A 27735-nucleotide genomic window follows, 5' to 3' on the forward strand; every position below is an offset into this window, starting at 1 on the left:
TCTTTCATCATGTCTAGCAGGGCTCGACATTATAAATGGCCCGGAAGAACTATTTAGACACCCCGGGCCATCATAACGTACTTTCCACTTACCCGCTCGGGCCACTAAAAATATTGCTTTAAAAAAAAAATTGTCCTGTGGTATTGGTATTTTGACTAGCAATTTTGTTAAATTGTTTCGTTTATTAACGCTACAACATAGCGTTTCGTGAGTCGGTTGTCGTTGTTGGTTGAAAAGCAAACAGCTGTTTGCTGCGCGAGCAGGCTCCTCCTCCTCCTTCATTCACTACAGACTATCGCGCCACCTAAACATTCGCCACAAATGTTTTTAATACCAGCGGTAACCAAGCGCCGGACAAAAAACAATCTTCAAAGAAAAGCAAGTCAACGGAGGAGTTCAAGGAGAGTGACAGGGAGTATGAGAAGAAGAGGGAGAGAACGTTTCAGCCAGCTTGATCGATGGAGTTGGCTTCTAAAACCGTCCTAAAACCCTTTTATAATCTATCGATTCAATTTAAGATTCGAAAATTATAAAAGTAGGGTAGACATGTGGATATTATCCGGCTGAACAAAACGTGAATTTATTAAACAGGTTTGTTTTCCACAGACCTTATTTCCAGCTATTTTCCAAAACCCTGTGGAGAAATCCCATTGCTTTTTGTTGAGGGAACCAGCAGTTTACTTCCTGGTTTTAGGACGCGTCACTGCACCTCTCAATATGATGCCCATATAAACAAGGTCTTCTGTCGGCTCTGTACGTCAATGCCGACCTATGCTGAAAAGTAAGTGAAGAGTAGAAAATATAAAGGTATTGGCTATAGGGAAATGTCCGAGCAGTTTAGGATGATGAAGGTTGTAATCTAATTACAACTCCTAATGACAGGAAGGCAGAAAGCACATTATACAAATAATATTACTCATAATAATATCAGACTTTTTTTTTTAACAATGACCACAATATCATTATTTTAATAAACCAAATATGAACAATTGAGGAAAATGAGGAAGAACTGAAGATTCAAATGTTGTAGTACAAGTAGTAATGTAGTTAGTGCATAAATTACTATTGCAGCAAATGTGTTAATTTTCTTCATTATTAGTCGATTTTCTTTGGACGAATGCTCCGGGCCCGGACCCTTAATGTCTACCCCTGTCTAGGTATGTTTGTTGTGAATATTTTGTTTTGTAAATACTTTTGGTATCTAACAATTATAATACGAAATTATTTAATAAAAATAAGTTACCGTAATTTAAATAAAAGATAAATGACAAACAAAAATGATCTCACACACACACACACACACACACACACACACACACACACACACACACACACACACACACACACACACACACACACACACACACACACACACACACACACACACACACACACACACACACACACACACACACACACACACACACACACACACACACACACACACACACACACACACACACACACACACACACACACACACACACACACACACACACACACACACAGTCTTACCTTGACTTGTTGGTACAGGAGGTATGATTTTGACCTTGGGTTTTCTCCCTCTCTTGCCGGGCACCTTAACAGGTACAGGCACTGGGACCAGCGTGGTCCTCCCCCCCGCCACAGCCTTCAGCTCCGTCCTCCCCTCCTTCCCCTTGGTCCTTCGCTCCTTTCTCTCCTTTCCTTCCTTGGGCTCCTTGCTCTTCCTCAGAGTGACCACCGTGGTCAACCTCTCCTCCCTCCGTTTCTTTGGTTTGGTGCTTTCCCTTTCCTCCGCCTCCCCTCTTTCTTTCTCCCGTTCTCTCTTGTCCTTTTTCTTTCGCTTCTTCTTCACCCTGCCTCCTCCCCCTCCATCGTCCTCCTCGCTCAGGGATGAAGGGGGTCGTGGGACTCCTCCCGAGTGTTTGGCGGCATGGGCCCCGGCCACCGCGCAGTGATTGGACGTCGCCGTGCTGCCCACGGGGGTGAGGAGGCGGAGCTGGTCTTTGGGGCCCACAACCAGGTGGCCCCGTGGGATTGTGGGAACTGTGTTTTGTGCGTTACTCTTTTGATCCGAGGCGGAGGAGCAGGCTGCAGCGGAGGCCGGAGGTGGAGTGTGCTTCAGAACACCAGTTAACATCTGAAACACAAACATGTGGAATAAATTATGTTCACCATTATTATGCTGTATGCTACAAGATCTACTCAAACATTTTTTCCTAACTGATGTTCAGCTACTGTCAAAACATTTTATTTTGACTCTGTTGTACATGACATCTGTCCGTACTGACCCTTATTAAAATACCAACTTTTATTTGAGATCAACTGTTCAATAATTTAAACTTTTTTTCTTTCAATTTTTACATATCTCAAAAGATATGTGCTTATTGGGGTTTTCCCTTTCCTGTGTTATATAGGTTTTAGTGCATGTAAATGGTCAGCAAAGGCTAAAATCCCTGTGTCCAGAGGGAGTTTCCCTCCCACACACTCCCCTCGCTGCCTGAAACGCCTCCATTGGACTCCTCTGATTTTGATGAGGTTGCAACTTTGTCGCATCACAAGTACAACGCAATGGAAGGATAAATGTATGTTATACCGTTATGCCTATCAGCAGTGTCTGGGGTGTAGTGAGAATTGAAAGAAATAAAAATGTCTCTCAAGATGCCTTTTCTCACAAATGCATGGCTTTTTAAATTGGGGCAGGAATTACATTTTTTTCTTAACATTCCTGCAACCACCTTATTAAAATGTACGACTAACCCAATCATTTCCAAGGTTTTCCTCTGATTATTCCCTTAGCTCTGTATTTTTGAATTTATTTTGTACATACAACAGACCTAATACATCACAGGAGAATGAATATAAATTATGAAAATAAGAAAAAAAGGAAGGGGATGGAATCTTTTTTAAACTTGAATGAATCACGGACACCATACAATGCAACACGGTGAAGAAGTACACTCACTATAATCACGTGTGCTGTTTGATGTGCAAATCACGCTGTGACTGAAATCTTATTATGCACAATGTGCTTTCATCAACTTCAGGATGTAACAGCTTTTCCACACAGCTGAGTCAGAAATAGAACCTGAGTATAATACTATTTATTGATCTGTTATTTCTCAACAGAAATACAAATAAAAGTTCCAGAACTTCAAGGTTGGAGACCTACTTTTGTGTTTGTTCTGGCAGGTGATTCTCCTCTACTCTGCTGGGATGTAACTAAGTACATTTACTCAGTGTCATTTGAGGTACTTAACTTGAGTAGTTCCATTATCTACTCCACTTTTACTAAACTACATCTCAGAGGGATATAGTGTACGTTTTTAACCCTCAACATTACTTTGACACTTTTAGTTACTTTTCAGATTGATGTGTTCATATGACAAATGCACTACTTCCACAATTCTACTTGGTAGTACACATTTCAGAGGTTGTTCATTTCTGGTCAATTTAATGTCAGCTGTGGGCAAAAAACGTTTGTTTTCTCCATCATAGAATACGTTTTGAATATAAATAAAAAACAGTGTAAGAGAAGGAAAGAGGTTAAAAGACAGAGGGCTGGACATCAGAGAAACCAACAGAAAAAAGCAGACAGGAAGTAAACTTTTGAGGGGACAGCAGAAGAAGACAGATGGGAAGTAAACAAGGAAGGGAACACAGTAAGGGCCTTTAATAACTTGTTAATGGAAAATAAAGATTTGAACAGTTAAACAAAACCTCGAACACTGCTGCCGTCATTTTAAGTTACATTGCCTTTGCCACAGTTCCAGCCGTTGGTACGCAGAGGAACGGACAATTTTTTCTTAGCAGAAGCAATACAATTATTTAAAAATCAATATTATGTGTCAAGTCGTTGATTTATTTAGTAGGGAGCCATATAGTAAGCAGGATAATGAGCAGCGGGATCCTGATCACCTTGTTGGTGTTCTCTTTCATTAATGACCGCCTCGCTGCACACTATACCCTACATATTTGTTACTGAAAAATAAGAAAAATATAATATTCTATAATTATAAAACACTCGTACATGAGGCATTCAGGACGATAACTTAGTAACACTTTAACTCAAGACTTTACCTTTAAGTGGAGTATTTTAGACTGTGGTATGACTACTTTAAGTTATGTAAAGGAGGAGAGTACTTTTATAGCACTGCAGTGCAGCCAGTGAGACAGAATAGAGCGTGCTGCTACCATGTGACTGAGCTCAGAGTGTTTAACATGGATCCAGTAAAAGGAGAGGCCCCAAGCAGATGTGTGAAGTCCTCAGGGGAGTTAAGAATAGATGTTACTACCCCTGCTGACTATGCTGGGCTTCTACTCACAAAAAGTTAAACATGAAACCTATCACTTCCTGTAAAACAGAGTCCTTTTTTCCAGAGCGCTTAGAATAGTAAATGTTGTCAAAGACTTTAGAGGTAATGGACAAGATGAACGTCAACTATGACCACTTTTAACACATCAGAGTTAGTAACGATGACTGAAGCATCTTACACTAGAGCTGAGCATTACTCTTCCCATGAGCAGATACTGCAATATGTAAAATATAAAAAAAAAATTCAACTCTTTCAAATGAATAGTGGTCGCATCCTGTAGTATGTGGTCGTCACGGGTAAAAGCCAATGAACCATGAGTGTATATATTAATAATATAATATATAATAATATATTTAAACTATACAGAAAACACTGGTGATGTCACAGAAGAAATGGAGAGGCTTGTTATTGGCTGCGTACTTAAGACGATATCTATCATAACCAAGACAGAAAAGCTCATTGGAGCCGATCGGCTGGCGGACCCTGAATGTTGCTGCCAGCGAGTGTAAATAATGTATCTCCATACGCAGATCATCCTCCTCACTATACGGCTCTCAGATTGAAAAGTGACAAGCTCATTCGGACAAAGTTTGAGAGCATGAATCGTCCTTTCATTAAAATAACATTTTATGAAACTCTGGGAGCAGGCTCAGCCCAGATCACTTATCTGGACCGATCTTATCTGGAAACCTTAAGCTGCATTCACATGACAAGTTGCAAAAAGGCTCTGTGCTGACCTTGCTGTTGAGTATTTACTGAATGGAAAGAGCTGTGTCGTCGAACAAGGCAAAAGAGCTACCTAGGTTTCTGCTGAACGAATTCAGATAACAGCCGTATGTAGTGGCAAGCTAGCAGGGGAGATAATCAAAGAAAGGAAACGTTACTTGCTATTTTCATCACAAGGCCCTGCGCCCAACGTCGAGATGAGCAAAGAGAAAATCGCGTAACATGTGAATACAGCTTTACTCTTATGTCAAGTTGTTAAACTGTAGTTCTTCGTTTTATCCTTAATGTCTTTAGCACTTTAACACCAATACAACTGCAATATTTTTGCTTGCATGGATATAAAAGCTTTAAAAGATGTTGGGCCACAAAGACATAATGTTAATTCTAAGAAGTCAAACTACTGTATATTCTGGGCAGTGTATGATATCACTGTTTACACCATGCACCACCATGTAGTATGCCGCCCTTGAGCAGCAGAGTGTTCTTCTACTTTGCTACAAATGCTTAAATGCTTGCTCTACTACAGCTTCCCAGCTTCATCATCCATATGATGGATTTCCACCATGACTACGCCTGTATTATCGGCCGAAAGGGCCTTTTTAAGGGCGACAAGCACGGCGCGCGAACATGCTCGCGGCTGGCTCACAGCCAACATGTCTGGCGCTTGGAGATATTTTAAAATATCAGAGAAAGAGGCGCGGATTGCGATTTGTAAAACGTGTTCAGCTGACATTTCTCGAGGGGGTGTAACTGCAAAGACTTTCACCACTTCGGGATTACTCCACCACTTGAAATCAAAACACCCGGACAAATATGCGGAGTAAGATCAAATCACAAGCACTGACAGCGAGAGACTGTTCAGCGCTGCCTCTCATGTGCTTGATGAGAAGAGGAACAGACTTATGGCTGATAAATCAGAGAAGCTACTGTTCATTAAAAAGAACCTCCCACTTTTCCTTAATAAGTAGACAAGGCTGGCTTATCATAAGTTTATCTAGTTCTACATGTCTACTCTATACCCACTTTCCTGAACAATTTTCATTGTGAGTTATAATTCACTATCTCAGGTTATCATTAGGGGGAAATGACAGCAGCACAGTGATCAATATATTGTACTTTCGGTATCTAAATGATACAATGTTGTTTACATTGCTCATGAGGACAGACCACCTTATTTGCAGATTCTTGAAATTGTAATTTCATTTGTAATTGATTGTGGATTTTGTATCCAGTTTTCACTTTATGTATCTTTATACAATGTTTACTACTTTGCTTATGAGGACAGACAGCCTTATTTACAGATTCTTGAAATTCAATTGTAATTTCATTTGTAAATAGTTACATTCATGTGGATTTATCCAGTTTGCACATTTGTATGCATGCACTTATAGGTGCATTTGTTGTTGATGAAGGCCTGGCTGTTACAGTCTTTATTTACACTATTTTGTTGTAGGCCTACTGGCCTAGATGTTTATGCAGTTTTAGAGCACCTTGGCTTTGTTCTGAATGCACTTTGTTGTAGTTATCCTACAGAGAAAAGAAAATGCACTTGACTTGGAATTAATGTACTGTATGCATTCAAAAGTGCTGAATAAATGTTTTATGGACCCATAATAGGGATTATTATTTAAGTTAAGTTTTGCCATAATCATGTCTTTTTCCATAATCAGGTAGCTGAACAACATTGGTAAAAAATGTATACATTATATATATATATATATATATTTCTATTAATCATTTTCGGCCTTTCGGCATTCGGTTTTCGGCCAACTGTTTCCTATTTTCGGTATCGGTTTCGGCCAAGAATTTCCCATTCGGTGCACCCCTAATTATAATAAGTCTCTGGTGCCTGCATAAATACTTGCAACCATAAATATGAATGTCTCTTAGATGGACCTCAAGGTCAGCGTAACACGTGGGCAAATTGCACAATCTATTTAAATCAAAATTGCAGAAAAGGTTCAATAAGCATTGGCGTCTTTATGTCACGTAGACCAAATCTGAGATTTCCATTGAGGTAGTGTTGTGAATTCTGTATTCTCTCTCTGTAGCGTGTGTTGACTGAGGTACTGCAGGCTACATGGGGTACAGACTGCAGTGGTTCTGGTTCATTGTCGAAATACACTTTTTCCGCACTGATCGAGCCACTTTGGGGTCAGTCACAGTGAGAGAGAGTTTTATGGATATGCACGTTAAGAGTTTTCAAGATCCAACGCTCCCTGCTGAGGCCTGAATCTACCCAGTGTTTGTTGTGCTTCACAAACAGTAACAGTCAGAAGTATTTAGTAGTACACAAAATAATTGTATAACAGATATTTAACAATAAAGTACCCCCCAGGACTGTAGTAGAACCCAACTTTACTTTAAAGCCCAATACATCTAAACAAATAAGATGTTCTTTAAGGCTGCTATTTTGCATTACATGTTTTGTTTGGTTGGGAAATATTGGTATTCCCCTGCTGGTGATATTGCTTTAAAAGAAAGCAACAAAACACACGACTATTGTCCAAAAAAAGCTGAAGAGAGAAGCAGTTCTTTCTTGTAATGCTTCAGCACTTTTATGTTTTTATGACTTTGTTTTCAGTTGTATTTAGTTTTTTTCAAACTGTTGCTTGTGACTTCTTGTTATTGTGTTTTTTAATTGTCATTCTTGATGTTTTAGAACATTTGTTTAATTTAGTTGGTACTTAATCTTATAGTAGCAGGAGGTTTGTGGTGGATGTTTGTCTACAGTACGCCCCTCATAGTCTTACTTTCGTGGAGTGTTAACTTTTTGTCATTTGTTTAAATGTTCCTCAATCTTTCTCTTCAGTGATCTTTGTAATCGCGGTACCTAATGCCTGTGTTCTGTAATTATGTCAGCTCTCTGTTTAGGCTCTGGTGATTAAATTAAAATGAGTTAACTGACCAAAAAGACAAGATTATACAACCAAACTCCAAGGTGAGAGATTCGTATACTAATGAGAGTGTGTATAATGAACCCTGGATCATGATGAATAATAATGTGCTACCTGATTGATCCCTGCTTGCTGCACCACAAGAAGTTCAGAGCAAAGTGTCAGCTATTAGACATCATGCAGGAAGTGGTGTGAAGCTTGTGTCTCGTTTAAGATGCCTTAACAGACTAAATATGAACAAATACATCTTAATGTTAAAACAACCTCAAGACTAATCTAAAACGCTCTAAGGTTGACAAAGTATCTCTTAACAACGTAAGCAATATTGACATTATATTATGCCAGCTTAATTAAAGGGGCCCTATTATGCTAATGTTCAGGTTCATATTAGTATTTAGTGCCTCTACTGTGACATGTCTCCGTGCTTTAAGTTTCAAAAAGCTCTTTATTTTCCTCATACTGCCTGTGCTGCAGCACCTCTTTTCACCCTCTGTCTGAAACCAGAGCTCAGTTTGCTCTGATTGGTTAGCTGGCCGACTCTGTTGTGATTTGTCAACCGCTTAGAGATGTTCCGACCCTAAGCCTATCACATACAATGTTTTGTTCAAGTATTAAATAGTGATATTAGGCTCTACTCTCTGTAGGAGTCCAAAGGAGGCGTTTCAGGCAGGGGGGGATTGTGAGAGAGAGAAACTCCCTCTGTATCAAACACAGGGAGTTTAGCCTTTGCAGACCATTTACATGCACTAAAACCTATAGAACACACTGAAGGTAAAGGCACGGACACACCAGGCCGATTATCGGCGTCGGTGGGCATCGGTGGGCGTTACGGCCCGTCTACACTACAGGCATGAAAAAATCTTGGAGCTGGGCGTGTCTGAAGCTTGGCGATTTTTTGCGAGCAACCAATCACATGAATCTCCCGCCCCCGACATACAAAGCAATAGCAATATTAAAACGAAGTAAACTGGATATAAACTCTCCAAACAGGCGAAAAAACGATCAGTTTCAACCACTGTCTCTGCCACCTCCCTCCATGCCTGGTTCCTCCGGTTTGTATCCCGGTAAATAGTTCCGGTCGTAAAGAACCGGGTGATTTGCTACCGTAATATCTCGTTTGGAATATGAGGAAATGAACTGCGGTCTGGCTCTCCCAGCTTGCACGCGGTTTGATTGGCTGCGCTTGCACTGGCGGGATTTGCATAAACGGGATTTGATTGGCTGATGCCAAGCATCGAGCCTCAAAAGTTGAACATTGTTCAACTTTTGATGCCGATAGATGCTCGTGATGCTTGCAAAGCCATGCCATGCTCCCCACAATGCAGTTCGGCGAAGATTAAAAATCTTCTACGTCACCCCATTCAAGTGAATGGGCGAAGCGTTGAAAGCATTTTTTGATGCCTGTAGTGTAGACGTACCGTCAGGCCGACGATGATTCGCCACGCCCTACTCAGATTGGTGTGTCCCGCACCGGTGGGTCTTTTCAGCCGGGCCGACGCCTTTTGGGCTAAAGGCTGTCGGTCAAATAATTCACTCTGATTGGCTGTTCAGCTTAGCGAATCAGTGCATGAGAAGCGAAACGGAACTGAGGGACCCAAACAAACTATTAAGAAGGCAAATCTGAGATTTCATTTAACTCCAGCTCTCGACACAGGTTCGGGAAAGCCCAATGAGCTTCTCCTTGTAGAGTGAAAATGGAACGCACACTATTTGTTGTTTTTTATATCACGCAGTCTGTTCTTCTTCTCTCGGTTATCACGCAGTCTGTCTTCCGGTTGTTGCCTCTTTTGAATGACGAATACACACTACTGCTGGTAAGGAGAGTTATTGCCACTCACGCATGCGCAGTTCGTATGCGCTTCTTGGCCTTCGACTGAAGTCTTTGCGGTGTGTTCGAGTGCGACACATTCCCAAAACGCAGAGACGCGAGGCGACGCAACAGTCGGGGTCCGTCTGTGTCAGTTCTTTGTTGTCAGATCGGTGTGTCCGGGCCTTAAGGGTAAACCCCCAAAAAGCATGATAGGGAATCTTTAAAGTAACTTCTATGACCATGGCATCAACTGTGAAGAATAGAAAACACCAATGTTCTTAGAACGACAAAGAAACAAGCCAAACCATCAATATTTCAAGCGAGTCAATACTGAATGACCAATGAGTGTTGGAATAAGTGCGGGAATTAGCTTTTTCCCCCCATCTGAAGGTCTTATCGAGGGCAGGGGAGTCAATAAGCTGAGATACTGCCGTTCTGAATGACAGAAGCTGGGTGTCTGTCTGTGTGTGTGTGTGTGTGTGTGTGTGTGTGTGTGTGTGTGTGTGTGTGTGTGTGTGTGTGTGTGTGTGTGTGTGTGTGTGTGTGTGTGTGTGTGTGTGTGTGTGTGTGTGTGTGTGTGTGTGTGTGTGTGTGTGTGTGTGTGTGTGTGTGTGTGTGTGTGTGTGTGTGTGTGTGTGTGTGTGTGTGTGTGTGTGTGTGTGTGTGTGTGTGTGTGATTGAATCAGATAGAGGAGAGCGTCTGATTTAAATCGACTGAAGCTGCTGATGGACACTTGGCTTCTGGAAGAGTGCTCCCTCTGCAAACTACTGCACACACGAGCCGCATTAGACCCACTGTACATTAAAGGCCATGTTAATGTTAGAGTTGGTAAACAGGCTCAGAGTAATCGCTGACTGTATTGGTTTCGCTGTGTTTTTTTGTGTTGTCGTTAGCTACAGTTGTATGGATATGATTTAGAAATGCACAGAAGAGGAACTTGTACAACCGTGGGAAAGACAAGTGTTATATTGAGGTTTGTTATGCAACGTACTGAATTTGAAGAATTTCTCACGCCTTTTGGACGTACTTATATCCAAGCACTTGCAGTATATGCATCCAGCTGTGTCTTTCTTAATTGTGCATCAATATACCAAACTTCCTTCAGAGGGACACTTAAACGGCCCATGTCATGCTTTTCCGGTTATTATCCGTCCCCTTGTGTGTTATGAAGGTTTTTTTGCATGTAAACGGTCTGAAGGGTCACAAACCCCCAAAATACACCCTGTAGCGAGTAAAACTCTAACACAGAAAAGACCTGTCTATGCTGCCCCAGAACGCCTCGTTGGAGAGTTCTCTTTTTCCATTGTTTTCTTCCTGGGTACAGTGACGTGCCCACACCCAAATGGTCCATTTGGCACGCTATCAAGCAGTGAGCGTGCGATGTCCTGATCAGATTACGTCAAATCCAACGGGATGCCATAAATAAACTACAAAGAATCACACTACACACTTACGCAATGATTACATTCAGGCAGACTTTAGAATACAACCTCTTTGGACAATTTATATACTTATTGAAAACAAGCTACAAAATGTAATACCTTGGAAAATGCTGTTTAATACTTTTTAATAGCCTTAATTTTTTGCTAAATAGATTTTTCAACTTTTAATACTTTTTAAGACCCCGCGGACACCCTTTGATATACAAGACAGTTAGATCTGAAAATCCATCGAAAGCAGTTGTAGTTTTTTCAACTATGAAACAACAATGACAATATAGCCCAGGCTACTCTTTAAACAAAAGACACTATATTGTATCTGCTTTGACAAACAAGTGTGTTCTCCACAGAGAAAAAAGCATACACATTACATGTTTCTAACACATTCAGATTGTTTACCTGTACTTATCCACATGAAACGAAGGGAAAATACTATCTCAATAACTCTCTTCTAAAAACAAGGATAAAGTCAAATGGAATTATTTAAAAAATAATTTAAAAAAAAGGTTATAAAAAAGTAAATAGAAGGATGTAACTGGTTTTCAGTTTAAAGGATAATTATTAATTGTTGATTATATTAACAGAGATTTTCAGAAAAGAAAATATGAATAGGGTTTTTGTTGCTATCCTTTACGGAACTATATATTATGCAGAATGACATTTCATAAAGTATGTCATAAAATATTTGACAATGCAATAATTATTAAATCATCAAGGCTAAAAGAAAATCTCCACTGGTGGTTTTGTAGACAGAGAAACTTGAAGTATGAAAATCTTCAACATAGTGGTTACAAATCCTTATTTATCACCGTCTCAACCACTACGGCACGGCAGCTTTCACGTAAAATAATCAATTAATGATAAAGTGTGCTGACTCATTTAAAAGTTCATACAGAAGAACAGAAAGGAACAAACCAATCAGGAGTGGCTCAGGATGCGTAAACAGGTATGAACCAGCAGCTGTGTTTAATAAACATAAATACAATCTACAGCTCTATGTACAGCATGGTCTGCCGGCTGTTTCCTTTTACAAAGCTGTTTGTGGGCTCCCTCCATCTGCATGTGCAGGGAGAGCCGGCACGGCGTCCGTATGCTCCCGTACCATGTCACTGCCACAAACTGTAGCACATTTTTGCACTTGGCAAAGGGAATGATTGTGTTTCTGAAAAGGAGCCAGCGTCTGCTCATTACTGTGATTATGTGGAATTTTAAACAAGGCAGGTTGAGCTCTGAACAAGGCCGGTGGAAACGTAGCCTGGCATTCTTCAGAGGGACTATAGCAACAAGACAGGCTTTGTATTGCCATTGATTCCCACACCTCCAAACACATCTAAACACACATTAGGGTTGGGCCCTAGGGTTGGGTTGTGATCATTTCTATGTTCAGAACATCTCATAGAGATGGTGCAGAGATGGCGTATCTTTGGAGGCCGACCTTAACCAAAAGCCAATGGGTATTTCCATTGGTTTTTGGAATATTGGGAAAATAAGATATGTGGCAAACAAAAATGTTTGGTACTTGCATGTTTTGTTCAGCATTTATCGAAATCACGTTTATAGAGGTGATTAAAGGTGGGGGGTGGGTGATTGGGAGAGAAATTCCCTCCATTTACATGCACAAAAACCTATACAACACATTGCAGGAGAGGGAAAACCCCAAAAACCGCTTATTTAAAAAGTCTATGGGTCTATGCTTGGTGCTACAATACCATAACACAATGCTCTGTTTATCATTGTCATCGTATCCTTAATATTTAAATCCGAACCAGGCACATGGTGAAAAGAGATGCAGGGTGTTGGTTTATGGAAAAGTGATGGAAACTGGTTTGTAATTAAGGATTTAGAATTCACTGCCCACTGCTGATTAACAGGGCTCAACGGTCGGACATGCTGCTCCACGAGAAACATCTCTAAATGCATAGTAAGGCGCGGATTGCAGAGATTATTTTTCTGTTCTGATAGAGTTAGTCAAATGTGTCTTAATATTGGCGTAAGAAAAACACATTTTCGATCATCCCTTTAATCATAGTTATGGAATACAATGGCCTAATACAAACATGTATTCAATGCAGGTTGTCAGAGAAACTGCTGCCTGGTTCCTATGACAGCGCAGCAGAGAGTGATTAAAGGTCTAAAACTGTCTGTTCTCCACTGTATTTAGAAATCGGAGAACACAGAGAACACTCTCTGTGGAGGGACTCTCCAAGTCAGTGTGGAACCACTGAGACACATCTGCGTTTATGTTTATGTCTACATGCAAATCCTATTGTGGCGTGTGTATTTTTGTACGCAAAACATAAAAATAGAAATGTGTACATGTCATATTGATGGAATGGCCGCTGAATGAGAGACAGGGAGCAGGTGCATTTGTTGTTACTAACTTTGTTTTGATGCAGTAAGAATGAGCATGACTGCTTTGTGTCGTGAGGCCAATGCAGATAACACACTCTGCTCCACACACAGGTATGAGGGTTCATCTCAATGAACCCCACACACACACACACACACACACACACACACACACACACACACACACACACACACACACACACACACACACACACACACACACACACACACACACACACACACACACACACACACACACACACACACACACACACACACACACACACACACACACACACACACACACACACACACACACACACACACACGTACACACACACACACACACACACACACAGACAGTCACGCACAGCGAGCTCATCGGCCTCCTCGCCAGTTGGATTGGGGAGGGAGGGGGGGGGGGGGGGGGGTATCGGAGATGTTACCATGGAAACTGGCTCTCAGTGCCAAAGCTGCGGGGAGTGGGGAGGCGGACGTAAACACGCGGTCACCATGGTAACCCTTTCTTTGCCACTGGCTCTCAACTGTCTGTCTGTCTGACGGATGGATTTACTCTGTCTGATGTCAGCCTGTATTTCCAGAGCTTTACCTGACTATGTGTTTTATAAATCTACACACAACTCCATATGTGTGAAGACTTAATAACAGAACACTGCAAACACCTTGACCACAATTTCAATGAATGTTGGCAATGAATTTCGCCCAATCAATTGGAATTGTACGCCTCGAGGTTTTCAATACCTTCTCAATGCCGGCAAGTTTTTATGAAAATTGCATGCTGCAATGCATCATGAAATTCAACTCTGGGTTGGATGCCAAACTCTTGCATCTATGATGGAAGGGAAGAAACAGTCCAAAACTAGGCTTCATTTACCAAAGAAACATGTCAACAGTGCGATTCATAATATCAAAACTGGGCCATTCTAACATTTTCTAATGTTTTTAGGCAGGTTTTCTGTGTGTTCAGACTCAGAGTTAATAAAACCGTGGCGTTTCGTGTAATCCTGTGAAGGCTTTTTTTCAGAATATTGATCAGGAATCCATAAGGTTATCTGACTGATGAGCAGAATCTCAAACCAGCTGTTATCCTTACTTACCAACATGATGTGCAGTTTGTAAGAAGTTCAATAAACCTGTTTACCTGAATGAGATTTAGAAATTCCAGAAACAGCTGTATGTAGCAGTGCAAGCTAGCATGGGACATAACTTAAAAATGCAAAAACGTGTTTGGATGTAACGATCCATTATTTTCATTACTGAGTACTCTGCAGATCATTAAGGGGACTTGAAATATGAGAAAATATCACAAAATCACATATATAAGGGGACATTTTCTGATTGCTGGTTTTATTAAAAAAAAAAAAAAAAAAAATAGTTGAATCATTAATCACTAGTCAAAACAGTTAGGCAAATTATTTTCTGTCCATTCACTGATTCATTTATCAAGGTTGAGATGTTCACCTGGACCAGGATTTTGTGTCTTTATTTGATGCTTAAAGTTCTGAGATGTTCAGGATTGAACACCATACAACAAAAGTTCTGTTTCAGGTGTGTTTTGACTCACTGTAGACACAAAGAATAAATATCAAGCTGCGTTGGATGACAGATCCTTTAAACTCTGTCTTATAAATCTAATTGTGAGTCCGTATCTCTTTTTCTTACAATCTTTGTTTCAATTTGAAATGTCAGATCTCAAAGCAAATGCTAAAACCTTCTTTTCCGCCCTGGTTTAGAGAAAGGAGAAGTGTAGATGTGATCTTGGTGTTAAATAAAGGGTCAGGAGCCAGAGGAACAGGAGTAGGCCTCTGTAGAGTCCCGACATGAAGGGAGCAGCAGAGTAATGAATCTGAAACCTTCAGTGAAATGCCCCAGAGAGCTTCTCTGCTAAGGTCAACTGCTTAGACATTTGTGCTTCTGAGTGAAAGCTTTTCTGTGTGTTTTGATTCAAAAGGAGGAGAAGAGTGGTGGACGAAAAAAGGCTTTTCGTCCACGTGTGTTAATTTAAAACATTTGAAACTGTCTACCGTGGTGCCAAATAGGACTGCACGATATAACAAACATAACTCAGTTGAACTATTTTGTCTGATATTGCTATAAAATCCATCACATCATTATTATCATTATGGATATATTTAAACATATCATAGTGGTATCTGTATTAAACAATGATATGTTATTAAGTCCATATAATACAATTAAGGATAATACAAACACCACAACCACTTAACCAGAATAATGTACACATATTTTGCCTGTAACAAAATATTATGCCTCCTGCTATTTGAATTTTGCATCAGCCCGAATTGAGATTTGATATTTTTCGAACATTTGTGCAGGCCAAGTACTAAAAGTGAGCTAACATTTTAGCTTATCATACTCAAAGATGTTGGCTGGAACAGAACAGATTTTATTTGAAATAAAATCTCCAAAAACAGGTAAGATTAGTATCTTTGGACGACTGCACGATTACTCTGAAAGATCTTTGACCCCTACTTTAAAGGGACCATAGTAAACTCCTCTACTGGGACATGTCTCCATGCTTTAATGTTTAACAAGCTCTTTATTTTTCTCATACTGCCTGTGCTGCAGCACCTCTTTTCACCCTCTGTCTGAAACCATAGCCCAGTCCACTCTGATTGGTCGGCTTGCCGGCTTTGTTTTGATAATATAAACCTAAATAACACACTACAGGAAAGGTAAAACCCCAAGAAAATAGAATAGGGCTTCTTTAAATAGACTTTAACCTGGGGGTGGGCAAGGTAGAACTGGAGATGAACTCTTGAAACATCAGCTTGAATCCTACTGGGCCAAAGAGGATGGAGGAGCAGCGGCTTAACATCCTAAATCTGAGTATTTGTCAAGGTACAGACCTGCACTTGGGTTAACTGAAATTGACTACTTGGCTGGGATAATAAACCAGAATTCATTGATTCAGAGAACCCTGACTGGGACCAACTAAACTGGTTGACCAAATAGGGCCAGAAAGTCACTAAATTTAAATGTACAGAAAATGAATTGGAACCTTTTAAAAATGTGTCTGAAATGACGAAGGGCATGCGAGTATGTAGGCCACCAGAATGAGTACAAGCTGAATCTCTGCTCGCCAAGTAGGGCACATTTGCATTTTACCACAAACTTCACCTGACGTAAAGAAGGATGAAGCAAAGGGCGTATCACAGGACAAACAGAATTATGCTTACCTTTACAACTCATACAGAATTATGCTTACCTTTGGGCTAACTCAACGCATCCAATAAACAAGTGCTTCTGATCTACAACTGAACTGAGGTGCATTACATTTACTTAATTGATTGAAATACTGTATGTTTTTCTATTTGTAATGAACACCACAAGAGTCATTTTACAACATGTTCTTTTTAAATATTCAGCCATTACATTTTCAACCATATTTTCTGCCTCTCAGCCGTAATGACCCAAATTGCGCACTGATCGATGGTTTTCATGTTATAACACATTAGTTAATGTCATATCCCAACGCCAATTTCCAAACAGCTCCTCTCAGGCTCCAGTACTGTTTAAAGTCTCTTATCACATAAATAATGCATTTTCTCTGAGCTACAAAATACTATGGGGCCTTTGTTATGCTAATGACTGTTGTTTTTTAGTCACAGCATTTTTTTCTTTTCAGATATACAGTGGGGCAAAAAAGTATTTAGTCAGCCACCAATTGTGCAAGTTCTCCCACTTAAAAAGATGAGAGAGGCCTGTAATTTTCATCCTAGGTATACCTCAACTATGAGAGACAAAATGAGAAAAAAAGAAAAATGTATTTGCAAATTATGGTGGAAAATAAGTATTTGGTCACCTACAAACAAACACGATTTCTGGCTCTCACAGACCTGTAACTTCTTCTTTAAGAGCCTCCTCTGTCCTCCACTTGTTAACTGTATTAATGGCACCTGTTTGAACTCGTTATCAGTATAAAAGACACAGTCACACTCCTAACTCCACTATGGCCAAGACCAAAGAGCTGTCAAAGGACACCAGAAACAAAATTGTAGACCTGCACCAGGCTGGGAAGACTGAATCTGCAATAGGTAAGCAGCTTGGTGTGAAGAAATCAACTGTGGGAGCAATTATTAGAAAATGGAAGACATACAAGACCACTGATAATCTCCCTCGATCTGGAGCTCCATGCAAGATCTCACCCCGTGGGGTCAAAATGATCACAAGAACGGTGAGCAAAAATACCAGAACCACACGGGGGGACCTAGTCAATGACCTGCAGAGAGCTGGGACCAAAGTAACAAAGGCTACCATCAGTAACACACTACGCCGCCAGGGACTCAAATCCTGCAGTGCCAGACGTGTCCCCCTGCTTAAGCCAGTACATGTCCAGGCCCGTCTGAAGTTTGATCGAGAGCATTTAGATCAGGGGTCGGCAACCCCTGGCACCGTAACCAGTGGCACACTAGGAATAAGTCGAATAAGAGTGCAACATATTTAAATTGTATTTTCGGATCCTGAACGAGAACCCCGCCAGAGCGCGTCTCCCCGTTACCTTCAGAAGGAAGCCATGCACGCAACGCAGCCCCGCTCTGCTTGACTCCGGGTGACTTTCCTCCGTGGTGCAGTGCTGATCGTTTCACCACGGAGGACAGCACTTCACTAATTGCAGTACCCATAAGGAGCTGTACAAATGCCGTAGTTTTTGAGTGGCTGTGTATTTAGTTGAAAGCCCCTTGGCGATCTGCTCATCTCTCATCGAAATAATATGCTACAAAGGGGCGGACTGGCCAACTGTGTGTTGAACTTTCCTGTCGGCTCCCAGACCGTAGTCGAGGAGGGCAGAAGCAACAAGCTTCAGGTTCAATAACCCACTTTAGCTTAAATGACTGGAGAGAGGCGAGCCCTTCTTGGGAGGCCGTTGCATTTATTTAGCTGTTCTTCTGTTTCACAAAATACATCACAGACCTCTGTTTTTCTGCTTCCTCGTTTCACTTCCAGAAACATACACACGTTCCCTCACTGTCTCTCTACCATCCACAAACACACATGCAAAAGCCACACCCCTCTTTCTCTCTCTCTTAAAGGGACAGCGATCTCATCTCACTCTGCATGACCCTAATATCATAACATGTGTGCTCTGGAGAATCACAGAACGGACGATCGTCCTTATTATTATGCCGTTTAAACCAACTATTTAAATGTGTTTGTTAAATTCGGCATCATAAGTTGCGTTGACAGGTCCACACACTGCTTCCCCGCAGCGAGGCTCCCCCCGCCCTCCTGCTGATAGTTGACGAGCGTCAAGCTCCTCAACCCCCCCCCGTTGATAATTCTCGATCGTTGGCACGCTGATAACTATTTTTTTTTTTAAATGGCACTTCATATCAAAAAGGTTGCCGACCCCTGATTTAGATGATCCAGAAGAGGATTGGGAGAATGTCATATGGTCAGATGAAACCAAAATAGAACTTTTTGGTAAAAACTCAACTAGACGTGTTTGGAGGAGAAAGAATGCTGAGTTGCATCCAAAGAACACCATACCTACTGTGAAACATGGGGGTGGAAACATCATGCTTTGGGGCTGTTTTTCTGCAAAGGGACCAGGACGACTGATCCGTGTAAAGGAAAGAATGAATGGGGCCATGTATCGTGAGATTTTGAGTGACAACCTCCTTCCATCAGCAAGGGCATTGAAGATGAAACGTGGCTGGGTCTTTCAGCAATGATCCCAAAAACACCGCCCGGGCAACGAAGGAGTGGCTTCGTAAGAAGCATTTCAAGGTCCTGGAGTGGCCTACCCAGTCTCCAGATCTCAACCCCATAGAAAATCTTTGGAGGGAGTTGAAAGTCTGTGTTGCCCAGCGACAGCCCCAAAACATCACTGCTCTAGAGGAGATCTGCATGGAGGAATGGGCCAAAATACCAGCAACAGTGTGTGAAAACCTTGTGAAGACTTACAGAAAACGTTTGACCTCTGTCATTGCCAACAAAGGGTATATAACAAAGTATTGAGATGAACTTTTGTTATTGACCAAATACTTATTTTCCACCATAATTTGCAAATAAATTCTTTAAAAATAAGACAATGTGATTTTCTGGATTTTGTTTTTCTCATTTTGTCTCTCATAGTTGAGGTATACCTGCATACCTAAAATTACAGGCCTCTCATCTTTTTAAGTGGGAGAACTTGCACAATTGGTGGCTGACTACACATTTGTTTGCCCCACAGTATATATTCCTGTCCCAGGTGGATATAATGTGTATATATATATATATATATATATATCGTCCTTATTATTTCTTTAACAAGTCAAGTTTCTCGGGACTTTAGCACACAAGTCTGGATAAGCCTGTGCATCATGGGCAGCATGTTTTAATTTCTGTCCATCTGAGTTGTAAATTAGTCAAATGTAACAATGAAATCTACACTCTCCTGTCTCGTATAGGAACCGTAAAGCACGCTCGTTGATGGGTATGACCAATAACCAAATGGTGTTTCCAACAAAATGACCGATGTATACAATTTCTAAAAAGTTTAAATGTGTCCATTGTGAACTCAAACCGAACCACTTAAAACCTATTAACCTCACATTGGTTTTATTTAGGAACCTGACCTTTAGGTGTGAACCTCCCCTCAGAACACAACACACACATTCTTTAAAAAAGACCGATTTAAAAATCATGTTTGAAATCCTTATGAGGCTTGTGCAGCTTGCCCGGATATACAACTCCTCATCAACCCGGAATCTTTCTCAACCCCATCTCACTTTCTTACCATTGATTAAATCTCTGCCCATGTTACACTACTCATCAAACAAAATAACTAACATAGAAGCGAGATGCAAAAGTCTGGAGTTTAGATGCATAACACTTTCATCAGGTTTAAACCCCCGTGCTCATAATTTTTGTTTACATGCCTGTCAGCTTTTGAATCCAAGATAATGGGTTTTTAATACATACACATAAACAATCTCCACGCTCACCTCGCTACACGTTCCCGTGCTTCGCCTCCTCATACAGGAAAAACACTCAGCAGACACAGTAACAGGTAACCTACAACTAAAATTAGCCGCTAAGCTAACTCGGGCTCAGTAATGACCCGAGCAGCCGCCATCCATCTCCACAACAACAAAGCAACTGCAGCTTACACACACATACACCCACATACCCACCCACCCACACACACACACACACACACACACACACACACACACACACACACACACACACACACACACACACACACACACACACACACACACACACACACACACACACACACACACACACACACACACACACACACACACACACACACACACACACACACACACACACACACACACACACACACACACACACACACACACACACACACACACACAGTGGCATCACGTCATGCTTCAATGTGCTTACATGACTGACTACACAGGCATGCACATTTAGAGTTGCTCACTCACTCCCCCACTGACACTGCATGGCTCAATGTGCGTACATGACTGACTACATACACACACATGGCTTACAACAACCCCTCTTAATAACACACACCTACACACTGACATGAGCACATCTTTACAAGCTTCACGGCTCAATGTGCTTACATGGATGCCTACACGCACAAAAAAAAAACACTGTCTGTCTCTCCTTGATGCAAACACAGACACACACAAAAAGACACATACAAACAACAACAGTCTATCAGACACACACACACACAGCTTCCAGTGACACGTTGCAGTGTAGCAGCCTCTGCCAGCCCAGTAAAGCCGACCAAACACAGCTGAAGGAGGCTGCCTGCATCACACTGCCTATGAATCAATAATACAAGCATACACACACACACACACACACACACACACACAGACACACACTCACACTCACACTCACTCCCTCACACCGTGTCTGTCTCTCTGTCACAAATATAGACCAATTGCACTGCAGTCTCATCAATGCTGTCTCTTTCTTTAACGGCAACAACGCCGAACAGATTTAGGGTGCGGCTAACACTTATGCTAAGCTAATGTGTGAACAGCCCTGTTGCATGTTCCAGCCTTTCTGTAACAAAGGATGCACATCACATTTAAAGAGGCCCTTTTTTGATTTGGGGGTTTTCCCTTTCCTTTAACGTATTATATAGCTTTTTGCATACTTAAATGGTCTGCAAAGGCTAAAATCCCTGTGTTCCCCCCTGCCTGAAACACCTTATTTGGCATGTAAACATGTCACAGGAGAGGACCAAAATACAAATATGAACCTGAAAATGAGGATGTTAGGGCATCTTTCAAGAGTTTCAAGTTTTTTTGAAGGAATTAAAATAATTTAGCGGGTTGAAATAAGTGTACGTTAATCAAGCCCTTACTCGTAAAAGTAAAATGACACATGTCAAAACATATTAAAAACTGTAAGTACAGAAACACGGATCAAACGTTTTCTTTCTCCTGACTTACTATTAGAACTATCAATCTGATAGCAGTGCTTGTGATAACGATTACTTGAGGCTGTAACAACATACTGTAAGTAAAGGTCAGCTTAACAACCACATTATTTTAGGCATGTAGACAAGTTTGTTTTATATACTGAAGGTTAACTTAAAAAATCTATACGAAAAAAAAAAATATGACTCACATTTATCCAAACCCATGCCCGTTTATAATAAGAATATTGGCTCTGATAATGACTCAGTGTTTCGGATGCTTTTTTTTCAGCAGTCGTGCCCAGCAAAAATGGAGACGCTAGAACTGGATGATAACTTGGGCCTCTACATTGTGCTGCTAAATTTATAGCATTCTGCAGATCTGAGACAGGTATAGTTGTGTTGAACACATATACACTGAGGATGGGCTACAAAACATATAATAATATTGTTTTTTATTTATAGATTAATTTACTCACCAATTACACTATAAAATGGTTTTCTTAAAAAGGCACAGATGATCGGTTCTCAGGGGCCAAAAATAATCATTAGATCATATAATTAGATAAGAACAAATAAAAGCAGAAAATAAAGACGATTAATAGTTTACAAAACACATGATATAATCACAAGGTCCCCCAGTTTGAAGGTAGGGTAGGTAAGAAGGGAGAAACCAGCACGAGTGCGCTAGAATTAGAAAATACGCAGCCGAAAGAAATCTGCCTCTTCCTTCAGACTTCCTTACAGAGCCCCTCCTCCAACACACACGAACGCGCACATAACCAATGAGGGCACGAGATAAGTTTGTGCACGAGATGGAAAGCTGATCGAGGCAGGTAACCCATCCAGTCTAGCTTTTTACAGCGCTACAGCTTCCACAGATGAAATATGTGTATGTATTTATTGTCAAAGCATTTAATATATGCATTGCTATCGGGATGTTAAGAGTATTCCATGGAATATAACAACAAGTGTTTCTGAAGTGAATTACCTACCCCACCTTTAATATCAGCTGTTGCTACCCTTCAATTATTGTCTGTTTCTACAGTGTGCTCTCTAATAAGGGATGCGATTATGGCCAAAAACAATAAACAATTGTAATGCTAATCCGAAGACTGCTTTTATTACATTACTTAAATATATTATTTTACTATTCTCGGTAACCTTTTTGATATGTGTATTTTACTGCCTCGATATTTTATCGTTTGCTTCTCTGTTGGTTATAATTTCTATAAATCCCTTTCATTTTTTTTCCAATATGGTGAGTCTTATGATTAAACTGCATAAGGCTCTTTTATCATCTCATAAAACAATACTTAATGGCATATAAAAGCTCCTATTTTCCCACATCATACTGATCATTTCTGACATAAATCTCAACAGGCGCTGTGAGGAAGAATACTTGAGGTAGGGTGGAAGCAAAGGGAGTTTTGATAATATTCACCATAAATTAAATGCAGGGACCTGTTTTGAATGTCATTTTACATGTTACAACTGTAACCGGTGGTAAATGATGGATTAGTAAAATATGTAGGAGCTGCAGGCAACCCAAATAATACCAATACATTTGAATCAGAGCTGAATCAAAGCTGTGACTAAACTGAGCATGATGCTTATTTATTAATAAGCGTGATTGTATGTATCCATCTGCCTATACAAGTCATTTCTGGAAATCTAAAGGCCAGACTAAACGCTCTTAAAGAGCAACTTGCAGGGGGTTTTTTTTACTACGTGTATGCTTAACCTTGCCTGAAAATTTCAATTAAAAAAGTTAATGCAGAATTATTATTTTTTTACGAGACATAAGGGCAAGAATTCAGAGGGAAAGGAGCCGTTTTGAGCTCTGCTCCTAAAAACTTTTTTTAACGCCATACGTCAAACACGTCATATTACGTCACATGGGGGAGCAACTTTCTCGGACTCCTTCTCTGCCCAATCCGCGGTAGTAGTTTGTAGCTGGTTTGAGCGGTTGTGATTTAGTGAGCTGGTATTTTTTCGGTAATTTTACATTGCATTTCACCATTTGTAATCATGGTGAGCTTGTGTTTGTGCAGGTTGCACAAACTCCAGCTTAACAGGAAAAGGACCAGAGCTAGCTTTCGTTCCTGGGTGCGTTGTGCGAGGTGCATCCACCTCCCTGCAGCACATACTCTCCACAACTGAGGCCTATCAAACACAACGTTTATTAAGAAACCGTATTACATCTCTCTCCCCCCCTTCACTCCTCTCTCTCTCCCCTCCGGTACACTGCACCGTAAGACGTACTGTAGAGTTGCATTAGGTAGCGCGAGAGCTGTTAGGGAACAGTATCAACAGTCCTGCCAGTAACGTTACTATATTATCAATACTACTTTAGTCATAGCGTGATATATGATAGCTAACTTTACAATGTTGTGATGTGACTGACGTTAGCTAACATTAACTGTAGCTAACGCCGGTCACTCACCAAGACAGCTGCCCTGTTCTCCACTGGTTCTCCTCACACCAAAGCTCCATTTCTCTCCGATGGCCGTTATTTCTTCTAATCCTTGGCTGCTCCTGCTCTCTTGGACGCATAGCAGGCTCATAATTATAATCATATGCATTAGAATATATATTTTCAACCTCTTCTGTGTCAAAACTAGCATTGTGAACCATGTTTATTAATACGTTAGACCGGCCGCTCTTCCCCATGTGACGTCACACGCGGGAGGTCTTTTTTTATGCGGAAGTAAAAATCTCTTACAAAAACGACGCCAGATGTCACTGTAGTGTATATTTATGTATATTTTTTTGAAAATCTAGTGTATACATCATTTTCCTACACATTTATTCAGGTCTCTGACCTGCAAGTTGCTCTTTAAGTCTCCACAAACAAGCCTAAGAAATTGAATTCCTGCTCAGAGGAGAGCTACATTCTTTTTACTCCCAATAAGAAAAAAATGAAGGGAGAGACGGAGAGGAGGCGAAAAAAAGAAAGCTGCACACGGACGTTTCATTTCAGCTGTTTGGCTGACTACTGATGATCAAAGTGAACTATTCTCTGTCTGAGGCCTAGATTCTGTCTTTTCTCTGCTTTACCTTGAAGTGCAGGGAACCCAGTTTCACTCTGCAATTGCTGATTCACAGATTGTGTTGAGAAAAAACTACTGGTGGAAATCAAATACTGTTTCAGTGCACAGAATAGACCTTTGTAAAGTATTCATTACATGTGTGGGCACTTCATTGGTAATGCTGCCACCACAAATATAAATCATTAGTGTTTCAAATGTAAAAAAAAAGTGCTAAAACAAATGGTTGATTAAACAATTACATTTAAATAAATGGTGGGGCCTGTGGACATTTGCTGCGTATCCCCTCTCTATCTCCCTTTCTAATGAAGGCAAAAATCACCAAAATATTCCAAATGGAATAAATTGTAAACCATTATAATAATTCACTAAATATTTAGGTCATATATCAAGAAAAATGCCCGGGAAATGTGAAGCTCCAGTCTCTAAATAAGAGTACTGCAGCTCAGTTTTATATCTTGGGGTTCATTAATCAGATTAAACAATACATTTGAAAATAAATACTTTGGAATCTAGGAAAATATTCACTATTTCTGACTTTATGATTTATACAAGAATTGTAGTCATAATATTCAAGATTCATAAGTAAAAAAGGGGAGAGAAACTCCCACAGGAGGAAACTTTGGGATTTTAGCCTTTGCAGACCATTTACATGCACGCAAACCTATACAGTATAACACACTACAGGAAAGGGAAAACCCAAAAAGCATAATAGGGCCCATTGATCATGCGTATCTAACTACATAGAAATTATTCAGCATTATTTCTACATTAAATATTTTTCCTCAAAACTGCAACAGCCAGCACAAATTCTATATTTCTCTCAAAAAAGTCAATCAGAACCCAGAAATCGTCATAAACAATAACAGAAGGAAACGTCAAGTCAACTTAACCAGATTTACGACAGCGACCATAGACCAGCGTTTTTTTTAAGATTAAGATCATAAATGCAACAATGCTCCTCCCTGAAAACAACTGTGAGATCCCGAAACCTCACTGTTCAACAAGACATTTCACTTTGAACAGCATACCACCACAGCAGTGTGTTGTTCATGCAGGAGAACATGCTACAATTGTCAGCTTGTTCTTTATTGTCAGTGCTATTACAGCCTCTCTGAATGTTGCCACACACACATCAGTTCCTCTACACACGATTGCCGTGATGACATTGTCACTCTGTTGTTTCAAGATGTGGCAGGCAGATAATCAGATAATTGGAAATGTAGATGTGATACCATACACACCATCACAGTATCAGTGAAAATGTCATCACTTCCCCTCACACAGGCTGATTTTACTTTAAGACCGCACTCTGTTCTTAAATACAAGCAAATTGTGTTTTAGTTTGAAATCCCAATTATGCCCCTAACATGCTTAAAATATTTTCTTCTCAAACATTATGTTTGGATGTGTTGCGTGATTGCAGTTAAACTTCCCCCTGCTGCAATGCTAATCTTAGTTTAGCATGCTAGCAATAAAGTGGTGCAGGAATGAGTCCTCAAACCCGGAAATGAGTTAGCATTACAGCACTTTTGGTTTGTTTGTCTGAAAGTTATTGTTTTTTTTTATTTGGTTTTCATTAAACGCCTGAAATAAGATCTCTGGTTATCATAAACTCAAGAGAGAGAACTTTTATTCTACGACATGAGGTAATACCCCACTCATGAATGTTCGAAGATTCTAAGCATCATAAAAACGGCAGCTGGTAACAAGTGAATAAATTAGACCACTAAACGTCATCACACCAAACATTAGCCACCTTTAGGTTAACGGTCGTGACATTTGATGTAGTTCATTTGATTGTTTATAGCCTATAATAGCTGTTCATCTTTTAGCGATTGCACTTACGCTTCAACATTAATAAAGTGGTGTTAATAAGTGGAGCTTATCCTGCTGAACAAAGCATGTACGAATCATACATGTGTCTTTGCTACAGAGCTCATTATCTGCAATATTCCAAAAGCCAATGTTAAAGTTCCATTTACTTTTTTAAAGTAGCCTATGTGATGCTAACTTCGAGGTTGGCCTACAAAACATTATTGTGAAACATTGTGTAACATACAGTACAACAGATGCTGATGATGATGTCATTAGCTTCGCAGGTATGTGGTCATACACCGAAGTATTAGACACATGAAAAGATGAAAAGTCAGAGGATCATCAAAGTTATAACAATTGATTCTCTGGGCATCAATAATATCAATACTAAAACGGCAATTCTAAAAACTGTACTCTTGACAACATGTCATGGCTATTCGTCCAATGATTGTTGAGAAATATAAGTCAGCATGGCTTAAAATAAGTATACTAACAGCAATGGATACACTTTTTGCTTTTCTGCTGCCGTCTGGCAGGCGATACCGCAGCATCCGGACTAACACCACCAGACTCAGGGACAGTTTCATCCCACAGGCAATAAAACTATTAAACACCTGAATAGTTGAAACAACATCCCTAATATTCATCTGGCTGCTACTTAAAAAATATGTATCGATTTACCTTTATAAAACGGACAAGTCAAATCAAGCAATCTGATTGGTTCTTAGCCGTGATATACTGAGCGTATACCACGGGTAGAATTGTAAGTTACTTTTCACAACAAGTCAGTATCCCTCCGCGTCTGAGAAAAACAGTATACCGTTGGGCTGAAAAGTTTTCATCCTGGAACAAGAAAGCAGCGGAGAAGCAACGGGGCAGAAGCCCTCCTTTTTGACGCAGCGGTCCAGACATAGACATCAAACGCCAAAACATATTCAGT

The 27735-nt window shown here is 40.4% G+C and overlaps 1 protein-coding gene across 6 annotated transcripts in view; it reads right to left on the minus strand.

Annotated features, from left to right (window-relative positions):
• Positions 1-27735, minus strand: part of chd6 (chromodomain helicase DNA binding protein 6) — a 149719-nt gene that overhangs the window by 84273 nt on the left and 37711 nt on the right. For all 6 annotated transcript variants that reach the window (XM_079683322.1, XM_079683326.1, XM_079683324.1 and 3 more), the window contains exon 3: positions 1516-2122. In XM_079683322.1, coding sequence (XP_079539448.1) covers positions 1516-2122 — 607 coding nt within the window. The remainder of the gene's footprint in view (positions 1-1515; positions 2123-27735) is intronic.

This window comes from Notothenia rossii (genome assembly GCF_949606895.1).
Source record: "Notothenia rossii genome assembly, chromosome: 5".
NCBI lineage: Eukaryota > Metazoa > Chordata > Actinopteri > Perciformes > Nototheniidae > Notothenia > Notothenia rossii.